Raw genomic sequence first — 19,160 nt, 5'->3', positions numbered from 1 at the left:
ATGTGCATTTACACTTAACCATGTGTTGTAGATTGTGTCCATATGAATTCTGGAAGTGTGATTGGGTGTAAGAATTCTTCATAGCAATAGCACTGAGGCTACATTGGTCTGTACCAGGGCTGGCACAAACCACAGTGGACAGTGTCGTGTTGTTGTCATTTGTGGTGTCGGTGTAATCATCATCTTGTCATCTCACATCCAGGTTCACGCCAACGTGTCTTTTCAGTCTCCAGCTTGTCACTGGCTTCCCTCAACCTGGGAGATAGCGACAGCGTTCACTCTGAGAAGAGAACACCAAGGTGAGATGTTCTTAATATACTAAGTCTCTAAGTGATAGTATAGTATGTCATTCATGATAAAAGTCTGATATTTGGTGCAACCATTTATCAGAAGTCATAGTTTGCCTTTTATTCACAAGAATTCATATTTTGTATACACAACGCTGATTCATTCATATATATAGCAGTGGTATGTGTTTAATGTCTATGAATATCTCAGTGGATTCCTGCTAGTTTGTTTGTGTGCTTTAATTGAAAAAATGTTGAAACTTTCCCAAAAAACACCAATCACTAGTGTAGGCAGTATTTGACCTTTTTGAATAGGTTCACTCTCTTTAAGAATGACAGTTACTGGGAGAGTGTAAATAAATAAATTTTGTATGACATAGTTATGCATAAATTGGTGTTGCAGTACTCTCTTTAAGTCAAAATCTCCATCTTCATGCCATATAAATTACACAGTAGATGTCATCTTCTGAAATATTACCATTTACAGAATACCTTAATTGGACTGGACATAAGTTAGACAATACTCCACTAGTCTTCATATGAAACCTGATGATATCTTAGAAACTTTGAGTTTTGAGTAATTTCATTAACACAAGAAGTCTTTAACTGTTTATTGCATTACTTTTCTGGCCTTTTCTCCAAGCTCTCCAAGACTAACTCCAGTCCTCAGGAGTAACATTTCTTCTGTATTCTTCTTATTTCCCCTTTTTGCTGTTTGCTTTCCTGCTGTTTCATCTATGTCAGAAGTGCTAGTTTAGCCTCTGGCAGTCTCTTCTACTTTCTGAGCTCTCCTAAAATGAGAAGCAGAAGGTTAGTTTCCACGTGGCAGTTCAACCTTAAGGTGCTTCACACTGTCCAGAGCCCAATCCTGTACTGAAACCCTGCCCCCACACAGGGTTTTATTGGGGATTGAGTGAGCAGATAGGAAATGCAACTATATTTATTATCACTTTTGGAAAAATCCATATCATTAACTGCAGAGCACTGGTCTAATGCTGCACTTTAAGCAGCATTGCCATCAAAACACCAATCATTTTTCATTCATCATTCTGCTGTGCCTCCCTCACCAATTTACACTCTTGTCCTATTTTAATAAACCATCAAACTACATAGTTAAGATTTTTTCAGAGCTATTGCTATGTCTCAGACCAGTTCTGTTGTGTTCTGTGTATCCTGCATAAAACATCCATCTTATCAAGTCATTTAACCCTATGTTGTCAAAAACCAAAAATAATAATATCAGTTATTTGCCATTTTCTGTTGACTCTTTGGAGAAATTAAAAGACGCTAAAGTGACTTGTTAATACGTGTAGTTTCCATTAATAAAAAAAGCACATTTGAGCACAGCTTGGCTTTAGATACCCTTGCTCATTGATAGTCACATAATAAGAACAGCAGAGGATTAGATCTTTGTAAATACATTATGTAATGTAATAGGTAATCCCGGTGGAATAAGTGGTATTCCCCACGTACATTTGTAAATCACTAGTTCACGAGGATGCAAATGTACATTGGGAATTAGCATAAACTGGCTAGAGTGCACAAAAAGAGCAAGTAAATGCCAAGTGCTGCACTAAAATTGACTAACCTCTTTTATTGTCCTTTAATGCACCAGATTCCTTCACGTCACTGCACTTGCTGCCTGTGCTTGCAAGCTTTGTTGCTGTACAAACCAACTCCAAACTGTGCATTAAAATAGTGAACACAATTTCTCCACTGTAACAAATAAACATGCAAACATGATGTAGGCAGGGTGGGAAAATGACAGCAAAGGAAAAAGTCAAATGCTGCTGTTTTGCAAAAGCTGGATTAATGGATTTTTAGTAATGGCATGGTATTTCAAAATATCTTTTTTTGCTTAAAAATAGTACATTACTTTCCTGCCTTTCCTACAGCATAATTTGTGTTCAGGATCAGCCCCCATGCAGAAAGGTGATCTAACACTCAGTGTGAATGTATGTGTGTGAATCCTAGGCCTGACTCTGCAGATGGTTTTCTGTCACCAAGTCGATCCAGCAGCAGAAATGGAGAAAAGGACTGGGAAAATGCATCCACTACTTCCTCTGTTACCTCCAACACAGAATACACTGGTCAGTAAACTCATCTTTTCTCATGTACATGTTTTCTGTAAAATATGTTTTCATGTAAATGTTAAAATTATCAAATATTTATAACATAAACATACTTAATGCTAACACTAGTTAATGTCACAAAATACATCATAGACCTTAGTATAAGGAATTAAGAGGATAGTACATAAGATTTAGGTCTTGGGAAAGACCTTTCACATTGTAGTTCAAAATTGTCTGCTGTGTGAGCAATTATTTGTAATCTGAACGCAGCATTCATAGCTCAGATTCTTTTGTCAAACTAACTGATAGGAAATCAGTCGAAATCTACATAAATGATTTAACAAAAGAAAGAACAAAATTAGGGAGGGAAGTCTTTTCTTTGACATAAGTTTCCATGACAACAGTCTCATCCTGGTGTTCTCTCCTCTGTTCTCATTCAGGACCGAAACTGTACAAGGAGCCCAGTGCCAAATCTAACAAGCACATAATCCAGAACGCACTGGCCCACTGCTGCCTCGCAGGCAAGGTCAATGAGGGGCAAAAGAACAAGATTCTGGAGGTAATAACACATAGGTTTTAAACTGTTGTTATATACACTGTGGCTCTATTGATGATGCATGTCACATACCCTCAACACTGCTGATTAACATTTGATGCTGGACATAAATACATGACCTGCATATTGTATCTGAGCTATTCTCCACTAATTTTGACAGGAAATGGAAAAATCCGAGGCGAACAACTTCTTGGTTCTGTTTCGTGATGCTGGATGCCAGTTCCGGTCTCTCTACACCTATTGCCCCGAGACAGAGGAAATCAACAAGCTGACAGGCATCGGCCCAAAGAGCATCACACGCAAGATGATCGACGGCCTTTACAAGTACAACTCAGACAAGAAACAGTTCAGTCAGATACCAGCTAAGACTATGTCGGCCAGCGTGGATGCAGTGACGATCCATAACCACCTATGGCAAACCAAGAAGCCAGCCACCCCTAAAAAAGTAGTGCCTGCCCAGTCCTAATGGAAATTGGTACTCTGGACAGCACCACCACTATCTAAGGGAACATACCCAGTTTGCACTTCACTGTACATATCCATAAAGATTCAAACACCTGCAATGGCAGTTAAATGAATGCATATTGGTTTTGTTTTTTACGTATTTTCTCTCATTGCATTCCTGTCCTTGTTTTTCCTACCTACTCTGGACTGAACATGACACGACTCAAAGATTAAGAAGAACTGGAATGTATGCCACTGTTGAAGAATGATGTAGATGCTTATCATTTCTACGTTTTTAGAGATTGTCATGCTTGCTTCAGTTTACAAAGGCATGCGTGAGTGTTATTCCCGTTTCTTATGTGCCAAACATCAGAAATGAGACCATATGAATGCTAGGACATTTTACTCGGTACACTGAAGCACTGAATGTTTTTAATTCATGTACAGGTTGATTTTTATTTGAATTATTCTGTTGATGTGTGGCCTTATATGTGTTTTGTTAGTGTGAGTGCAATGAGGTGATTGTAAAGCAACACACATACAGAGGATGGTTTTTTTATTAGAAGAAACAGTTTTCTTTTCTCTGGGTAGAACAGTTTTTATATTACAGTACGTAAAACTACCAAGGGCCAAAAAATAAATTACATACAGCTAGTGTTAACCACACAGTATACGTGTGTTCGGCTCAACAAAGCCTAGTGATTTAAGCTTTTTCAAAATGCTTTTGGAGACGTTACTCTACATTTCTTGTTCTTGACCACTGGGTCGGAACACCTGCAAACAATTTGAGCTCTAGTGTAAAATGTAACGTGTGGAATTTTTTTATAATCTGTTTCACGTGATATTCATCATAGGTACATATTCAAGTAATTAAGTAAAACAGCGTGACAGTGAAAATGAAAACCTCCCCTTGAGTGTCAGAGTTAACCCAGTGGTTTGTTTGCACATGCCGCACAGCTTTACCAGAAGGCATTGCTCTAGCAAAAACAGGTTGAGAGGCACTCTTATAGATTACTTTGCTGCTGGTTCACTGCAGGTTTGTGAACAGTTCAGTGTTATTTCTTTTTTATGTAAAATGCTGCCTACTGCACTATGTCAGATCTTTGCAGTATATTAAGATATGGTACAATCACACTCACCCACTGATATCAGGGATATTACTGAAATCCAAGACAAAATGACACCTAAAAAGTATTACTCTTCAGAACAATAACAAAAGTTAAAATTAAATTAGTATACTAGTACTTTCTTAACTGTATTCAATTTAAGTCACATTGGACTACTCATCTTAATGTCTGTACTCATTAAGTTATAAATCTCTTTTCTTCCCCCAAGCACCAAAATGTAGTAAATGTGCACAAAAACCAAGTGCATATATAAAGTATAGATTTCTGGTTAGTTAAATATCAAGGCATGCATTACACTAAGTTATTGCCTGAGTGATAAAAATAGTCACACTGTTACAAAATGGTTGTCATTTTCAACATCTCAGCGCATTTGTTGTTCTTTTGTCAAACAATGATGGATTAGGTATTTACAGCACATGTGTCTTTCACATATCATACAATGTCTCATAAATAGGCCAGAATACGGCCATTCTGTTAGATATATTTTTTCCCATTATTAGACGAATGAATTAGTGCAGATTCTTGTTGCCGCATACGGGTAAGAAACTCGCCACAGGGATTCACTGGTGTCAGCATCATGGTTCTTTCGCCACAGAATGTTAAATCAACACAATTCACATGTATGCTTTCCAAGTAATACTAATCTGCTAACATGGTGCTTTGTTTTCAACTGAGGGGCATATTTATGACAACAACAGATCATACACCTGTCTTTGAAAATGTAAAACTGAGAGTCAAGCCGTGTTTCTCTGTTGTCTATTGGAAGGATTTGTCCACAAAAAGCTCTGTCCACCTGCTTTTGGCTGTTTAAGGCCAAGGTAAAATATTATTTAAACTGTAATAATATTGTACAGTGTGTTCATGTGAGCTCTTACCTATTCACTATGATGACTTTGTTTTGTTTGTCAGAAGCTGTGCTGTCAAACATGTATTACTGACCATGTAGCTTCATACTTTCTTTTTTTGCATTAATAAAACTAAGCATGGCCTCAGTATTTATGTTGTACTGACTGTAGAAATGACTAAAGAGGCTGTAGCTACTTCTGTCACCTTTCAGAGGCAAATATTCTACTTTATCACACTATATTTGTTTCTTAACCTAAATAAGTAGTACTTTATAGTTATGATTATTAATACACAATATATCCAAAACATATGACCCGTGATTAAACGTTAAGATAAGTTTTCTTGATCCCTGTGGGAAAATACAATAAAGTAGCAGTAGGGTCTATGTATATTGGAATTAAAATATAATGGGTTTTTTCATTATTGCCTAAATGTTATTCTGAAAGTGTTAGGTGAGTAGATCTAAGCTACCTTTTCTATTACAGCATGAGCTGTCTGTGCTTATTTTTTAAATTTAAATTAATTTACGGTATATCCACCATTACCATTATAATAACTGTTGGTTTGTTTTGTTTGTGGCGGGAGGGAAGAGGGTGTTGGGAAGTGTTTGTTTGATTTCCCCCATATTCGCTTTAAGTTTTCCTTTGCCTCGCTGTAGGTGTGACCGCATGACGTCATCGCCATACTTGATTGGCTGTTTGCGGCTGCGTCCGCATGGCAACCGCGAGCTGTGTACGAGGAAAAAAAAGGTAAAACGGAGCTTTTTTGGAAGCTTTTCCAGCCTTAACACACCTATTTTAGGCCTTTTCCTCGTCCGGTCTGTTACACTTGGAGTCCGCAGACGGCGCGGAGTGGCTTTAATGCGGCGTGTTGTCGACGCTGACTGACAGGTGAGTTGGCACGGATTCACGGTGGCGTGTTAGCCTAGGTAGTACTTAGTACACCACGTTACAGGGAAATATGAATGGCATCGTCAGCTTCTGCTGTCCTGCATGTGCGTGTTCGTGTGCGTGTGTTTGTGCGCGCTACGTACCGTTATGCCCAAGTAAAACAAGGTGTGTGTGAGAGCGGGTAAAGTGCTGAGGCTGTCAGGTTTTGGGCCGCAGACCTGCTGTTTGTGGAACAGGGCGGCAACGCCGACTGCTCTGCCGCCAGCACAGACACCCGGAGGCATCACTGCTCCCTCTGCTCTTACATAGACATACAGGGAGGATGCATCGTGCGTAAAGAAGAAGCCATCATGCATTGCTATACCTGTATGTGATATTGCAGTAACCATTAATAGCCCAATTCAACTGCATCGGTTCATTACAGAGTGTAAAGGTCTTGTACAAATTCATTAGATTAATGTTGTTGAGCAGCTGGACAGAACTGAAGTCCCTGGGGGAAATTTCGGCACTCCATCATCTGGTCATCAGTGTGTAAAGCATCTGTCAATACTTACATCATTAACATAGATCTTAAGATGTTAAGCTGTCTGGAAACCATTTCTTCTTATTTCTCCCCTCATCCACTTAGTAACATATAATGCTTGATATTAGTTTTGGTCAGAAAATAACTAATCTGATGGAAAGAAAATGTTTAATCCTCTTACACAAAGTATTCAGTGTCTTTTTTGTTTGTTATGCACATTGCGACTTCAACTTAGGTTTCAGTAACAGCGAGCTGGACGGATAGCTACTGCTCCTTACAGTCTCTCTATTGTACATGCCTTTTTACTAGTCACTGTGTTTTGGTGGCGCATATTTCAGAGTAGAAATGGTTTGATCCACTTTAGGGGTGTCTAATATAACATTTTATTCGTAAAATATTGTTTAATATTTAGGACTGAAGTTATGATGAATGTGTACATGTTGAGGCCCTCCATACTATTATTTTTAATGTCTTTGGGAAAGGTCAAAGTGAGGTCAAAACATTAATTGGGGGAGCCAGAAAATACCTTATACCTTATTCTGAATATATCAAGTAAATGTATCAGCTAAATATGTCATGAAAATACATCTATATATTTTGTAAAAATGTTTCAGCTAAATACTTTTTGAAAATGTGTCATCTGTGTCGTCAGGGTGCACATGTTTCTTAAAAAATGATATGGTACATGATATTAATTTTAAAATGAATGCATGTTAATAACCTGAAATTTGAGAAATTCTGAAACATTGTCTTAAAGGAAAAAATATGACAGTCACACAGAGACTAACACTAACATCTTGGATGAACAAATCAATTTAACCTTTTTTTCTGACTGTAATATAAAGTAATTTGATGAAAACAGGAACACTTTATTAAATAGTTGACATGTACAGTAATTTTTTTAAATGAAACCCTTTACATTCACATTTTAATTCATAATTGTAAGTATAAAAATATTCTTTTGATGCAACCAGCCCATGTCTTCATCCCTCTCTTCATTTTCAAGCCAGCTATACGCTGCCACATCAGATCTGCAATCATGACCGCAGAGGAGACGATCAACATCAAGGAGGCAGAGGTGATCAAGCTGATCCTGGACTTCCTTAACTCCAGGAAGCTGCATATCAGCATGCTGGCCTTAGAGAAGGAGAGCGGTGTCATTAACGGCCTATACTCAGATGACATGCTCTTCCTCAGGTAAGACAGGTCTCTGGAAGAACACTAGATCTACAATTTTGAGACGGTGCATGTTTTTACATTGTTTCCACAATGTTTAGCTTTTACCTTTATATGTGCTTTGCCAGTAGGGGCCACCGTACTACAGGCCCAATGCCAGTGTCTCATTTCAGAATTTTGGGGTTTCTTGCACAACTGGAATGAGAACAAGGTTTGAGGAAGCCTTATGCGTTGTTAATTTTCTGCTGTCAACAGGCAACTCATTCTAGATGGCCAGTGGGAGGAGGTGATGCAGTTCATTCAACCTCTAGAAGGAATGGACAAATTTGACAGAAAAAGGTGAGAAGAGTAATGTCTGCATCACTTTCAATTCCAAAATCTGATCATAAAAATAGAGTTGGCTTTATTTCATTGTATTTTATTATATTTTATTGACAATAAGACTTTGAAAACAGACCTCTCTATTGAGAGATTAACGATTGAGATTAATCAAAAACATAATTGACCAATTAATTGATTATTAAAATAGTTGTTTTTTTCTGCCCTAAATACGTCATTGATAACATTTTCTGTCACCGGTGACCCGTTTGGATGTGCCTGTAAAGTGGGAGGCAGGTGGTGGACCTAAATCAGTCACAGCACTGTAGTGATATGGTGATGCCTCACAGTCACTGTCAACATTAAACACAAATGAAGAGATTTTTAAACCCTGTTCCTGCATAATCAAATAAAAAGTTTATAAAAATAGTTTGTCATATCAGGGTAACTCAGTTTGCATAGTATATTTCGTAATACCGAGCTCTTTGTTTCCAGGTTTCGCTATATCATTCTGAAGCAGAAGTTTCTGGAAGCTCTTTGTGTGAATAATGCAATGTCTGCTGCTGAAGACCCTCACAATGTATGTATATTTCATTGGAAACCATTGTATGCTAGAACTGCAACAAATCCTTGAGGAAATCAAGGAAATCGATAACAAAGAATGCTTGAAGCAAATTCTTTTTGTTGAGGATTCGTTTAATTACTATCACTTGCATTATCGAATCTGCTCTGCCTAGGGATCATTGTTCCACATGGACCGTAATTACTGTCGTACAACGCATTTCAGTATCAAAAGTTGTTGCTATGGCAGAGAGCAAAACCGTCTGTAAAAGGCAGAAAATGTCCAAAGTTTGGGATCATTTCAAAATAATTTCAAAATGATTACTCAATTAATCACTGAAATACTCAGTAGAATACTCAACTCCAAAAATAACTGATAGCTGCAGCCCTAATTTGGAATAGCAGCCTAGTACCCTGCTCCAGTGGAGCTGCTCAGCCAGTCAGAGTATTGGTATGATTAAACCTGAATCACTCCAGTTATGTCACGGATGTTGTATCTATACTTACATGTCTTACATGCAACATCTCACTGTCATTGACCTACTGGTTAAATGACAATCTTTGTAACCACGGATAAATGAAGTGTTTTTATATTTTTAGCTTCTGTATTTCCCCCTTTTTCACAGTTGGTCATTTTAATTACAAAATCATTTGTATGTGTGTCTATGTATGTGTGTCACCATCAGAAATCCACTTGCATTGCAACATTAAAAAAGCTTAAAAACAAGACTATCATGAAACGTGCACTGTCCTCTTAACCCAAAATGAATTCATTTGTGTGGGTTGTCAGCTCCTTACTTATGCTTGGAGGTTTGACTGGCTACTGTCGCTAAATGCCTTTTAAAATCTGGCTTATATTATTCATTGTTTTACATCACCAGACCAACACTCCTTCATTTTTTTTTTAATCTTTTACAGCTAGAGCTCACCATGCAGGCGGCTGTCAAGTGCCTCCACAGTCTGGAGGAGTTCTGCCCGTCCAAGGACGACTACAGTAAGCTGTGTCTTCTCCTCACCCTGCCTCGCCTCACCCATCACGCAGAGTTCAAAGACTGGAACCCAAGCACGGCACGTGTCCATTGCTTCGAGGAAGCCTGTGCTATGGTAGCTGAGTTCATCCCTGCAGACAGGAAGCTGAGTGAGGCTGGCTTTAGGGCAAGCGGGAACCGCCTCTTCCAGCTACTCATCAAAGGGATTCTTTATGAGTGTTGTGTTGAGTTTTGTCAGGTAATATGACTATTAAACATCAAGTGTGTTACCTGAAAACTGCAGTGGCTGCTGTTGTGGATCCTGAAATAAATAGCTCATTAATCTAAATGTATCACTTCAAATCACCTAAAGATAGTTGAAATTAATTCAAATCCTAATGCACCAAACCTACAGCAGTGTTTGCTTAGTACAAAACCCCATTTGGCTTTAGGCAATTGTTAACATCTGTTGTAAGTTTGTTAGATCCCATTTGACAGCTGAAGGTTTTAAAAGTTGGCATCTCTGATTGCACAGAAACTAAGAATTGTCACCCTTGGTTAATGATCTTAACAACTCTTTTTGTAGAGTAAAGCAACTGGTGAGGAGATCACAGAAGGCGAGGTATTACTCGGTGTGGATTTGCTCTGCGGGAATGGCTGTGATGAACTGGATTTGTCACTGCTATCCTGGTTGCAGAACCTCTCTCCAGGTGCCTTCTCTTGCGCCTTCCAGCAGAAGACCCTTAACATCCACGTGGACCGGCTGGTGAAACCCAGCAAGGCTGGCCATGCTGACCTCCTCACTCCACTGATCAACCGTCTGTCCCCCTGCCCTACCTCACCCTTCCGCCAGAGACCTCATTCAGCTGATACCTACATGTCCCGATCTCTGAATCCAGCTCTTGACGGTCTGTCCCACGGTCTGGCAGCACAGGACAAGAGAGGCATGGAGGCGAATATGAAGTCTGCTCTCAGTCGAAGCCTAGTAGAGAATAATTTGCATCAGCAGGATGATTCACCGGAGAGGTAGGTCTTGTGGTGCTAGTTATAGGTGCTTACAGTATTAAAAGATACTATTAACACTATATGTCTGCAGGACTGCTCAGTACATGTCAAAACATACCATATAGTGCTTTGTTTTACAAAACGTTATGTGCCTGTACCAGTGTATTGCTGTTTTTTTAGGTAAGTTTTCTTTCCAAATGATTTCTTTCTGAGCTGTCTCCCTTAGCATGTGGATCTACAACCTTATGTGTTAAACCTAGTGATAAATCTTTTTGTATTAGTCCTACTGTAACAGAGACATACTGCACATTATCCCTGCAGCTGAATGTGATAGGTGCAACGTAATCTAAAGCCTTCACTTAATGACTCATAAATTCAAATCTTAGTAATAAGCTTAATAAAAATAAAAATCCTCTTGTTCTTTTATATACTGATATTTTTCCAAATAATAAGTTTGCAAATATCCTATGACAAGCTCAGTCACTTTTGATTGCATTGCAAAGGCAGAGACAGGGTGTCAAATGAAAGAACTACTATAATCTGAACTGTTAGTCAGACTTTTGGATGTCACTGCATTCTCTCTGGCTCCACCTGCAGGTATAAATGTTAGCACTACAATCCATGATCAAGTTCAAGAGCTTGTCATGCTTTACAGGATGACTTGCAGTTCTGATTTATATTGTCAGTCTAAGCAAAACAACAAAAAAGTTAAATCTAAACTGGCTCATTTTATTGAGGTGCTACAGTTTTAACATTTGACTTTATTGTTTGTGATAAAAGGACAATTACTACTATTTCTTTTGCTACGTGCTGAATTATGTATTAGTATTATGCATTGCATTGTTTTAATTCATACGTCACCTCAGATCTGATTGAGTCAAAAAGTTGTTTGTGAATTGACACAGGAAGCACCCACAAGGACTTGATGGTCCCAACACCACACGCACACCCCTGACCCCTGGAAAAGATGGTGGGCCACCCTGCAGCACAGAAACAAATGAGGTAATAAATACTGCAGACTATGAGCTGTGTCTTGTTCTACATGTAGTGATGGACGTATATTATAGACCTTTCATAGGCCATAGATCATTGATTAGCACAAAGATGTTTTCTCTATTTAGGAGTGAACTGTATAACCCTTTGGCTGTATTGCTTTCACGACTCGTTAGATTGTAAAAAGAAATAGCTAGGGTTGTCTGTCCGGTCAGTCAAGTCAAAGTCAGTGAGATTTTCACTCAGTCTTTCCTCCACAGCCATTAATCCAGATTTAAGAGATTTAGAATATATTCCCCCTGAACCCCTGAACCACCTTGTCTCCATACCTTCATGGCCTCATAAATCCTTCCCCAATTCTCTACCGCAACGGTCCAAGGGATAGTTGCACCCTGCTTCCTGTGTCCCAGTAAAAGGGGTGGAGGTCATGGACATCAGAGACAGATAATCTGGTTTGAAGTGCGGTCACACGTGAGATGTCTGCTTCCATTATCACTCATCTTTATGCATCCCAGGTCCCATCTAGAGGTGCAAAGTAGTTTGAGATTGAATTGTTGTGTGTGTGTGTGTGTGTGTGTGTGAGAGAGAGAAATATGATAAGGGAGAATATGCTATAGACCCTCTGGATATGATGAGGTCCTTGAAAACTTTTTATGGGATGGATGATGGAGCACAAGGCCCTGGAGGTTGAAGAGTTGTCTGTAGTGGTTCTTGGGAGAGAGTTTGTCTAATAAAATGTGTGTGTGTGCGTGTGCGTGTGCGTGTGTGTGTGTGCGTGCGTGCGTGCGTGCGTGTGTGCGCGCGCGTGCGTGTGTGTGTGTGTGTGTGTGTGTGTGGACACACAATGACAATGAGTGCTGCCAAGCTTTGAAGATAAGAATACTGAAAAGCAATACTAAATTCTGTCATTCAGGTTACAGGTGCCTGTTCAGGTTAAAATACTTCAAAGATTTCCACATTTTCTGCAAACACAAGACTTTTTTTTTTTTTTAAGGCTTACTGCATTCATATTTGTGTGTTTGTCCAGCGTCGTGACTCCACAGAGCACATACAGGAATATTATAGGCAGCGCCTCCGCGTGCAGCAACATCTGGAGCAGAAGCAGCAGCAGAGGCAGCTTTACCAGCAGATGTTGTTGGAGGGAGGGGTGAAGCCGCAGGATGGAACCCAACACAACCTTACTGAAGCCTTTCTCAGCAGGTAAGACAGTCAGATTAAAATACTTGAAATCAGTGTTTTAGTAAATATAACAACCTCAGTGTTACAGGAGGTCTTGTCTTCATTAAGATCCATTCAGAAGTTGGAGGAGATGAATGTGGGCATTGACCACAATGGAGATGATGTGATGAAACATCTAGGCCACCACTGGAATGGACTGACAGGAAACAACAGTACCTCTTGCCCCAAGACTGCAAACACCACCGCCAAGCCAGGTGGTGTAAACAACAGCACCCCATTAAGGACTGGGAGCCATGGCTCACCTTTGCTAAGTGAATCTCCACTTCCTTCAAGTCATAGGTAAGGGCCTGTTGAATGTCTGTTCTGTTCAGGTATTACCATAATATCCATATCATCAGACCTAGGCTCATATTTGGTTGGAATTCTGACAGGATATCAAGTCCCAGGGATGTGTTTTTATTCCAATCATGCATGAATTACATTTTATTATTGATCACTGAATATATAACGTTTGCTTCTGTGTTGTCGTATAGTTCTTTAAATTAAGGTTTCACTAATTCTGAAATTTAATTTGCATTTCACTCAGAATCCTTTATGATAAACACCCCTGAGAAATGTTACGTGTTATGACAATTGTGTAAAGGTAATTGCTTAACAGTGAATTTATGTTTGTGTGTCTGTTTGCTGTGAACACCAGCACTGAGAGGATCAGACCATCTTGTCCCACGGCTCCCGACGATTCTAGCTGCTCAGTGACGCGCAACACACAAGAGGTAAAGCAAAGAGCCAACAAAACAATCTAGTACAGTTTACACATTATCCGTTTTAGCGTGGTACAATAACTCTTTATAGCTTTTACTGTCCGGTTAAAAGCAAGTGCAATGTGCAATGTTGTGTGCTTAGGCCTGTCTAGTGCAAATCTGTGATAGACAGATCATAGAAATTTCTAAAGCTAATTTTTCTGATCATCTTATAAAGCCAGGGAAGTCCAAAGCACAGTTTGTTAAAGTGAGCCAGCTTGAGGACACACAGGCAGTGCGTGCAGTAGCCTTTCATCCCTCAGGAGTGCTTTATGCTGTTGGATCCAACTCAAAAACCCTGAGGGTCTGTGCCTACCCAGAAACCCTGGCCACCAGGTAAGAGCTATTCACATCTATATACAATTTCAATCCTACAGCCTGTGGATTATTTACTTGACTCATGATGGCAAGTGATAAGAAAGCAACACCTTGAGACTTAATGTATAGTGGCCCCCCCAGATGATATTAGTGAATGTAAATGTTCTTCCTCTTTGCATCACTCCAATGATTTGGCACAGGTTTTACACCCACACACCAGTAGGTGATGCAACCCATAGTCCCTGATTTTACACCGTGGTCTCCCATCCAACTACTACCTGGGTCCAGTACTGCTTAACTCCCAACAGCAGGCATGATCAAGGCAGTGGGAGCCACATGTTAGTGTAGATGTCAGTAATTAGGGTTTCACTCAAAACCACTTGACACTGGCAGAGCAGGGGGAAACTGGGATTGAACCACCAACCCTACAGTTAGGAGGTAATCAGTTTAATCTCCTGAGCCACAGCCCAGAGGTTGTGTGTTTTGGGAGCAGATTTGATCCTCACCAAAGATATTAACAATGAGAAAAAGGTGTATGTCTGTGTATGCAGTTAAATTCCTTTAACTATTGCAGCCATATACCTTGGAGCATCAGTATTCTTTTGGAACAAATACAGCCTAATATGTTTTTGCTGTACCAACTTCATATAAAAAATGAATACTTGACAAATACTTTGACAAAACTCTGAATTGTGGCTGAATGAAATTAAACAGAGAAGTTTTTGAGCAGAAAAAGTTGGAGAAAGTAAAGTGTTAGATCAGTATCTGAAAGTGTAGGTTTCAATTTTCTCCACAACCATTTCATGGAGTTTTAGAATATTTGCCTTGTTGTACAGTTCTCAATCTATCTTTTTTATATTTTGTTTCTATTTTCTTGGCTCATTAGTGGTTCTGGTGCAGTCAAACAGCCAACGGTCCGCTTCAGGCGGAACAAACATCACAAGGGCTCAATATACTGTGTAGCCTGGAGCCACTGTGGACAACTGTTGGCCACCGGTTCCAATGATAAATATGTCAAAGTCCTGCCTTTTAATGCAGACAGTTGCAATGCTACAGGTAACAATTTATGTTTTTTTTTTTTTCACTTCTAAAAAAAATAAATAAATAAATAAAATACAAGATGAACCAAAATACGTGTCTAAATGTGTGCCTCTGATTCAGGCCCAGACCTGGAGTTCAGCATGCATGATGGTACCATCAGGGACCTGGCTTTCCTGGAGGGTCCAGAGAGTGGAGGATCTATTTTGATCAGCGCTGGAGCTGGAGACTGTAACATCTACACTACTGACTGTCAGAGAGGACAGGGCCTTCACGCACTGAGTGGACACACTGGTGTGTGATAGAAACAATTTGAGGAAACACTAGTAGTTTGAAATGACTTTATACTGTAGATTTAGCAGATCACCTACATCAATTTTTCATATATCTCTGATAAATGAACATTATTTTCCCTTTCTCTAATTAACTCTTCAGAACAGTATCATAAAGTAGCTGTAGTTTAACCACATCAACTGTATTCAACAAGGTAAAGATGTTTCACATATTTCAGACTTCACCGTTTTGCTTGGACAGGTCACATTCTGACTCTGTACACATGGGGAGGATGGATGATCGCCTCTGGCTCGCAGGACAAGACAGTGCGCTTCTGGGACCTGCGGGTGCCCAGCTGTGTCCGGGTGGTGGGTACAACACTGCATGGCTCAGGTAAATCACATCATGCTTCTCATTAGACCCGATCCTTCATTTAGCATCAAATCACATAGTACAGGTTGGCGTTGTACGGCACAATTAACCCACAAGAGGGCACTGATGCTTCATGAAGACTTCTGGAAAACTCCATACATGCCTGTAAATGCATATAGTTTAAATTAGACACTTCTAGACCGTATTAAGGGCAGTGTACACTGGCAGCGTCACATCACATGATACATGTTAAATAGCACTCATTAACACACACGGGGCGACACTCAGTGCGGGGAGACATGAAGCAATCATGATTTTGAGAATTGAGATAATGTCAACAAAGAAGTTGATTAACCCCAATTTATTACATTTCTGCAGAAAGGTCCATTATATGGGGGTTTATTCCTGTCTTTATTCAAGTGTGTGGTCTTTCAGTTTGTAAAGCAACAGAAAACCTGCCCATGAAATCATTCTCAAATTCAAGGACCATGCTCTTGAAGAAAGATAGGAATAAACCTTCATACCATTATTCATTAAATATGCACTCACTGTCTGCTTATATTTGAGGCAAACAATTAAGCAAGTGTTTACATCTATTGTAATTAGCATTTACAAAAACTACAGAACAGATGAACAGTATGTTGTTTTAATTTGGAGAGCAAATGTTTTGACACCAGAAGGACAAGACAATAATGTATCCTGGGATGATATTGCGTGTCACTGTGAGTTGACATGCAGCACATGCCATCAGTGTGTGTTGCACTTTAGTTAAAGCTAGTTATTGTCCCTAAATTTGAAAAGAAGTTTACATACTTTAAACACATGTGATTCACAATCTAAATTTGTTTTGTTCATTTTTTATAAAAGTATAGATGTTTAAAATATACATGTAATCTTTAAAAAAAAAAAAATCAATCAATCAAAAATGTTTTAAAATACAATCATGTTACTTACCCCTATTCTCACTCATATAGGAAGTGCAGTGGCTTCAGTGGCTGTGGATCCGAGCGGACGCCTGCTGGCTACTGGTCAGGAGGACAGTACCAGCATGTTGTATGACATCAGAGGAGGCCGCATAGTCCAGACATACCGCCCCCACAGCAGTGACATTCGCTCTGTGCGCTTCTCACCTGGTGCCCATCATCTTCTGACTGGCTCCTATGACAACAAAATAGTCATCAGTGACCTGCAAGGTAGGACCTCAATATACACAATATATGTATACAAGTTAAAAAAAAGGTGCATTACTTAAATTGATTTCTGATTATAAAATCCATTTTGAATTAAGAATTTTACCTTTTCATGGAAGTTTCAAGTCATGAAAAATGTTTCAGTCTTTCAGATGGAAGTCTTACAAGTCCTAATTACATATAATTACATACATTTGATCATTTGGCTGTAGTATTGCTGTAAGTGAATGGTGTTTGCACTGTGAACCACCTGTGCATGATGATTTTTCTTTACTCTGACCCCAGGGGACCTAACAAAGCCCCTACCTCAGACACTGGCAGGGGAACACTGGGACAAGGTGATCCAGTGCAGGTGGCATCCTCATGACAGGGCCTTCCTCTCCTCCTCTGCAGATCGAACGGTCGTCCTTTGGGCTCATGGCCTCTGAGAATCTAGTGTAACACTGGTAAACAACAGCAGCAGCAAGCACAAGAACACAGTGTCCACATACATCCCAGCTTGGCAACACTAACTGCTGCTGGGTGGGTGTTTGTGTGCATGCATAACTTGAGCATAAAGCTATTTATATGTTGCTGAGTTGAAAAAAAAAAACAACAAACCGTGTTGTGTGTGCATATGTGTTTACATAAATAGTGTGACAGATACATTTTTGAGGCAGAAAATCCAGTCACTTTAAAAATTATGATACTTGTGTGTGCGCGTATGTATGTGTTTGAATATTACTGTTTATGTCCTTGTGAAGATGTGCCAGTGTGTGTGCAAGCATACAAGGGCATTCTACAAATATGCATATGTGTATTTGGCTTTGCAGTTTTGGTGTGACTACAGAAAATTAAAGGAAAATTACAAATGTTTCAAATGTTGAAAAAAAATAGATAAAAAGGTTATTTTTGTGGTTCTGTTTGGAATCCTTGTGAGGTTAAATCTTTAAATATTTAGGGTGTGCGTGAGCTTGCTTAAACCCTTACTGCTTTTGGCTTTTATGAGTGTAAAGATTCAATTATAAAGATGTAGTTGGAATAGAGATGAATGATAATACCTGTATTGAAAGGCTGGAGAAAGTTCACTGCAATTGCACATTCAACTTTTTTTTTTTTTTTTTTTTTGTCTCAAAATGCCAAATTTCACGTAAAAGTCAGCCATAGTCAGAACAGAACATGAGCATGATCAGTCAGAGCAGTACATTTGATGCAAGCTTTAACAAACCAACTCATTACAGCACTACTGCTCTTTAAGTTTCTATAGGGAGCATCAACCTTTATGTTTTGTCTCATTTATACATATCACAATGTGCCTTTTTGTAACATTTGTATAGATTTTTATGCATTCATTGAGAGATTATTTATTTGCAGCTTTAACTTATTTGTCCATATGCCTTGTTATGTAATACATTATTGTAATGGAATGGTAATGCAAATAAATTACTAAAAAGGAATATGTACATGTTTAGTCTAAAATTTTAGGAAACGAGCATTTGCGGCACTGTACAAATTATCACATCACAATAGGAATGAGATGTTTTAGTCTCCAAAGTAACCCTGTTTTTAAAAACAATAGAGACTAACAAGTTATAAGAACAGATTAAGGAAAGCAGAGTAAATTTCAACATAGAATATATTGCACCTATCTCAGGATGACAGCATTAATCTCCTACACACAATGATCAAAGAAATAAGAGAAAACTTTGGCAGGTTAAAGTTAAGACAATGGTAATGTTGCACTTTAAAGGTAGGAACGCTGCTAAGACACAGTGAAAAGACAAATCTAGTCACATTTTTAGCCTTTATGAATATATGACCTAATTTTATCTTCACTTTTGCTGAGCACCTACACAAAAATTCAGTGGATGTGAGAGGAAGAAGATTTGGGAGAGAATATATTTTATGGTTTATCGTATTATACATCATCTTTTATATTATGTGTGGTTCACAGTGACATTTACTTCACTTGTCCACGTCTGTGGTTTGAAAAAGTTTGTGCACACAAATGTGTAACTATTCACACTTTTGACTGTAACTACTGAAACTGTTAAAATAATAACATGGTGACTACCATTTTTAAGTTACAGTTTGGATGTATAATTTAACTGATGGAATAAAAAGTGCCCATTAATGAGTCTTTGGAGTCATTGTGTGTGTTTTGCCAAATAGACCATGAATTACAATGATAAAATGAATGTGTGGAATATCAGCAAACCTAAAAAAAAAAAAATGTTAGGCCACA

General features: G+C 38.9%; 2 protein-coding genes and 1 long non-coding RNA gene across 5 annotated transcripts in view; 2 read left to right on the top strand and 1 right to left on the bottom strand.

The window, feature by feature from the left end:
• The window catches only part of camsap2a (calmodulin regulated spectrin-associated protein family, member 2a), a 42,124-nt gene extending 36,830 nt beyond the window's left edge, over nucleotides 1-5,294 (top strand). Inside the window, exons 14-17 of one of the 2 annotated variants that reach the window (XM_026323771.1) lie at nucleotides 227-299; nucleotides 2,262-2,377; nucleotides 2,800-2,918; nucleotides 3,076-5,294. In XM_026323771.1, the coding sequence (XP_026179556.1) occupies nucleotides 227-299; nucleotides 2,262-2,377; nucleotides 2,800-2,918; nucleotides 3,076-3,381 (614 nt within the window). In that variant the 3' untranslated portion in view covers nucleotides 3,382-5,294. Of the gene's footprint in view, nucleotides 1-202; nucleotides 300-2,261; nucleotides 2,378-2,799; nucleotides 2,919-3,075 lie in introns of both variants that reach the window. The other variant, XM_026323770.1, reaches the window with a different exon arrangement.
• Nucleotides 5,295-6,076: 782 nt separating this feature from the next.
• Nucleotides 6,077-18,786, top strand: LOC113139798 (WD repeat-containing protein 47-like). Of its 2 annotated transcripts, none has more exons than XM_026323328.2 (16): nucleotides 6,077-6,222; nucleotides 7,756-7,942; nucleotides 8,177-8,260; nucleotides 8,735-8,819; nucleotides 9,719-10,027; nucleotides 10,355-10,794; nucleotides 11,679-11,775; nucleotides 12,794-12,966; nucleotides 13,054-13,284; nucleotides 13,643-13,718; nucleotides 13,924-14,081; nucleotides 14,950-15,119; nucleotides 15,225-15,395; nucleotides 15,636-15,767; nucleotides 16,721-16,939; nucleotides 17,222-18,786. In XM_026323328.2, the coding sequence occupies exons 2-16, from the start codon at nucleotides 7,785-7,787 to the stop codon at nucleotides 17,362-17,364; spliced, it is 2,646 nt and encodes an 881-aa protein (XP_026179113.1). In that variant the 5' UTR covers nucleotides 6,077-6,222; nucleotides 7,756-7,784; the 3' UTR covers nucleotides 17,365-18,786. The 2 variants fall into 2 exon arrangements, with proteins under 2 accessions (XP_026179113.1, XP_026179112.1); XM_026323327.2 differs by having other exon boundaries at nucleotides 7,752-7,942.
• Nucleotides 15,783-17,446, bottom strand: LOC113139801 (uncharacterized). Its single transcript, XR_003296589.2, has 3 exons — nucleotides 17,243-17,446; nucleotides 16,701-16,904; nucleotides 15,783-15,909 (listed from the first exon to the last, which is right to left on the bottom strand). It is a non-coding gene; the product is annotated as an uncharacterized LOC113139801 (long non-coding RNA).
• Nucleotides 18,787-19,160: the final 374 nt, after the last annotated feature.

This window comes from Mastacembelus armatus, chromosome 4, assembly GCF_900324485.2.
Source record: "Mastacembelus armatus chromosome 4, fMasArm1.2, whole genome shotgun sequence".
NCBI lineage: Eukaryota > Metazoa > Chordata > Actinopteri > Synbranchiformes > Mastacembelidae > Mastacembelus > Mastacembelus armatus.
The sequence above is the reverse complement of the archived record's forward strand: the minus strand, read 5'-3'. Positions and strand labels throughout refer to the sequence as shown.

What these genes read in the sequence shown, in the direction of transcription:
- LOC113139798 (XM_026323328.2), top strand. Translation starts at nt 7,785, where the DNA reads ATGACCGCAGAGGAGACGATCAACATCAAGGAGGCAGAGGTGATCAAG. An exon ending in ACTGAAGCCTTTCTCAGCAG is followed by an intron (nt 12,967 to 13,053) that starts GTAAGACAGTCA and finishes GTCTTCATTAAG; the next exon opens with ATCCATTCAGAAGTTGGAGG. An exon ending in TGACGCGCAACACACAAGAG is followed by an intron (nt 13,719 to 13,923) that starts GTAAAGCAAAGA and finishes CATCTTATAAAG; the next exon opens with CCAGGGAAGTCCAAAGCACA.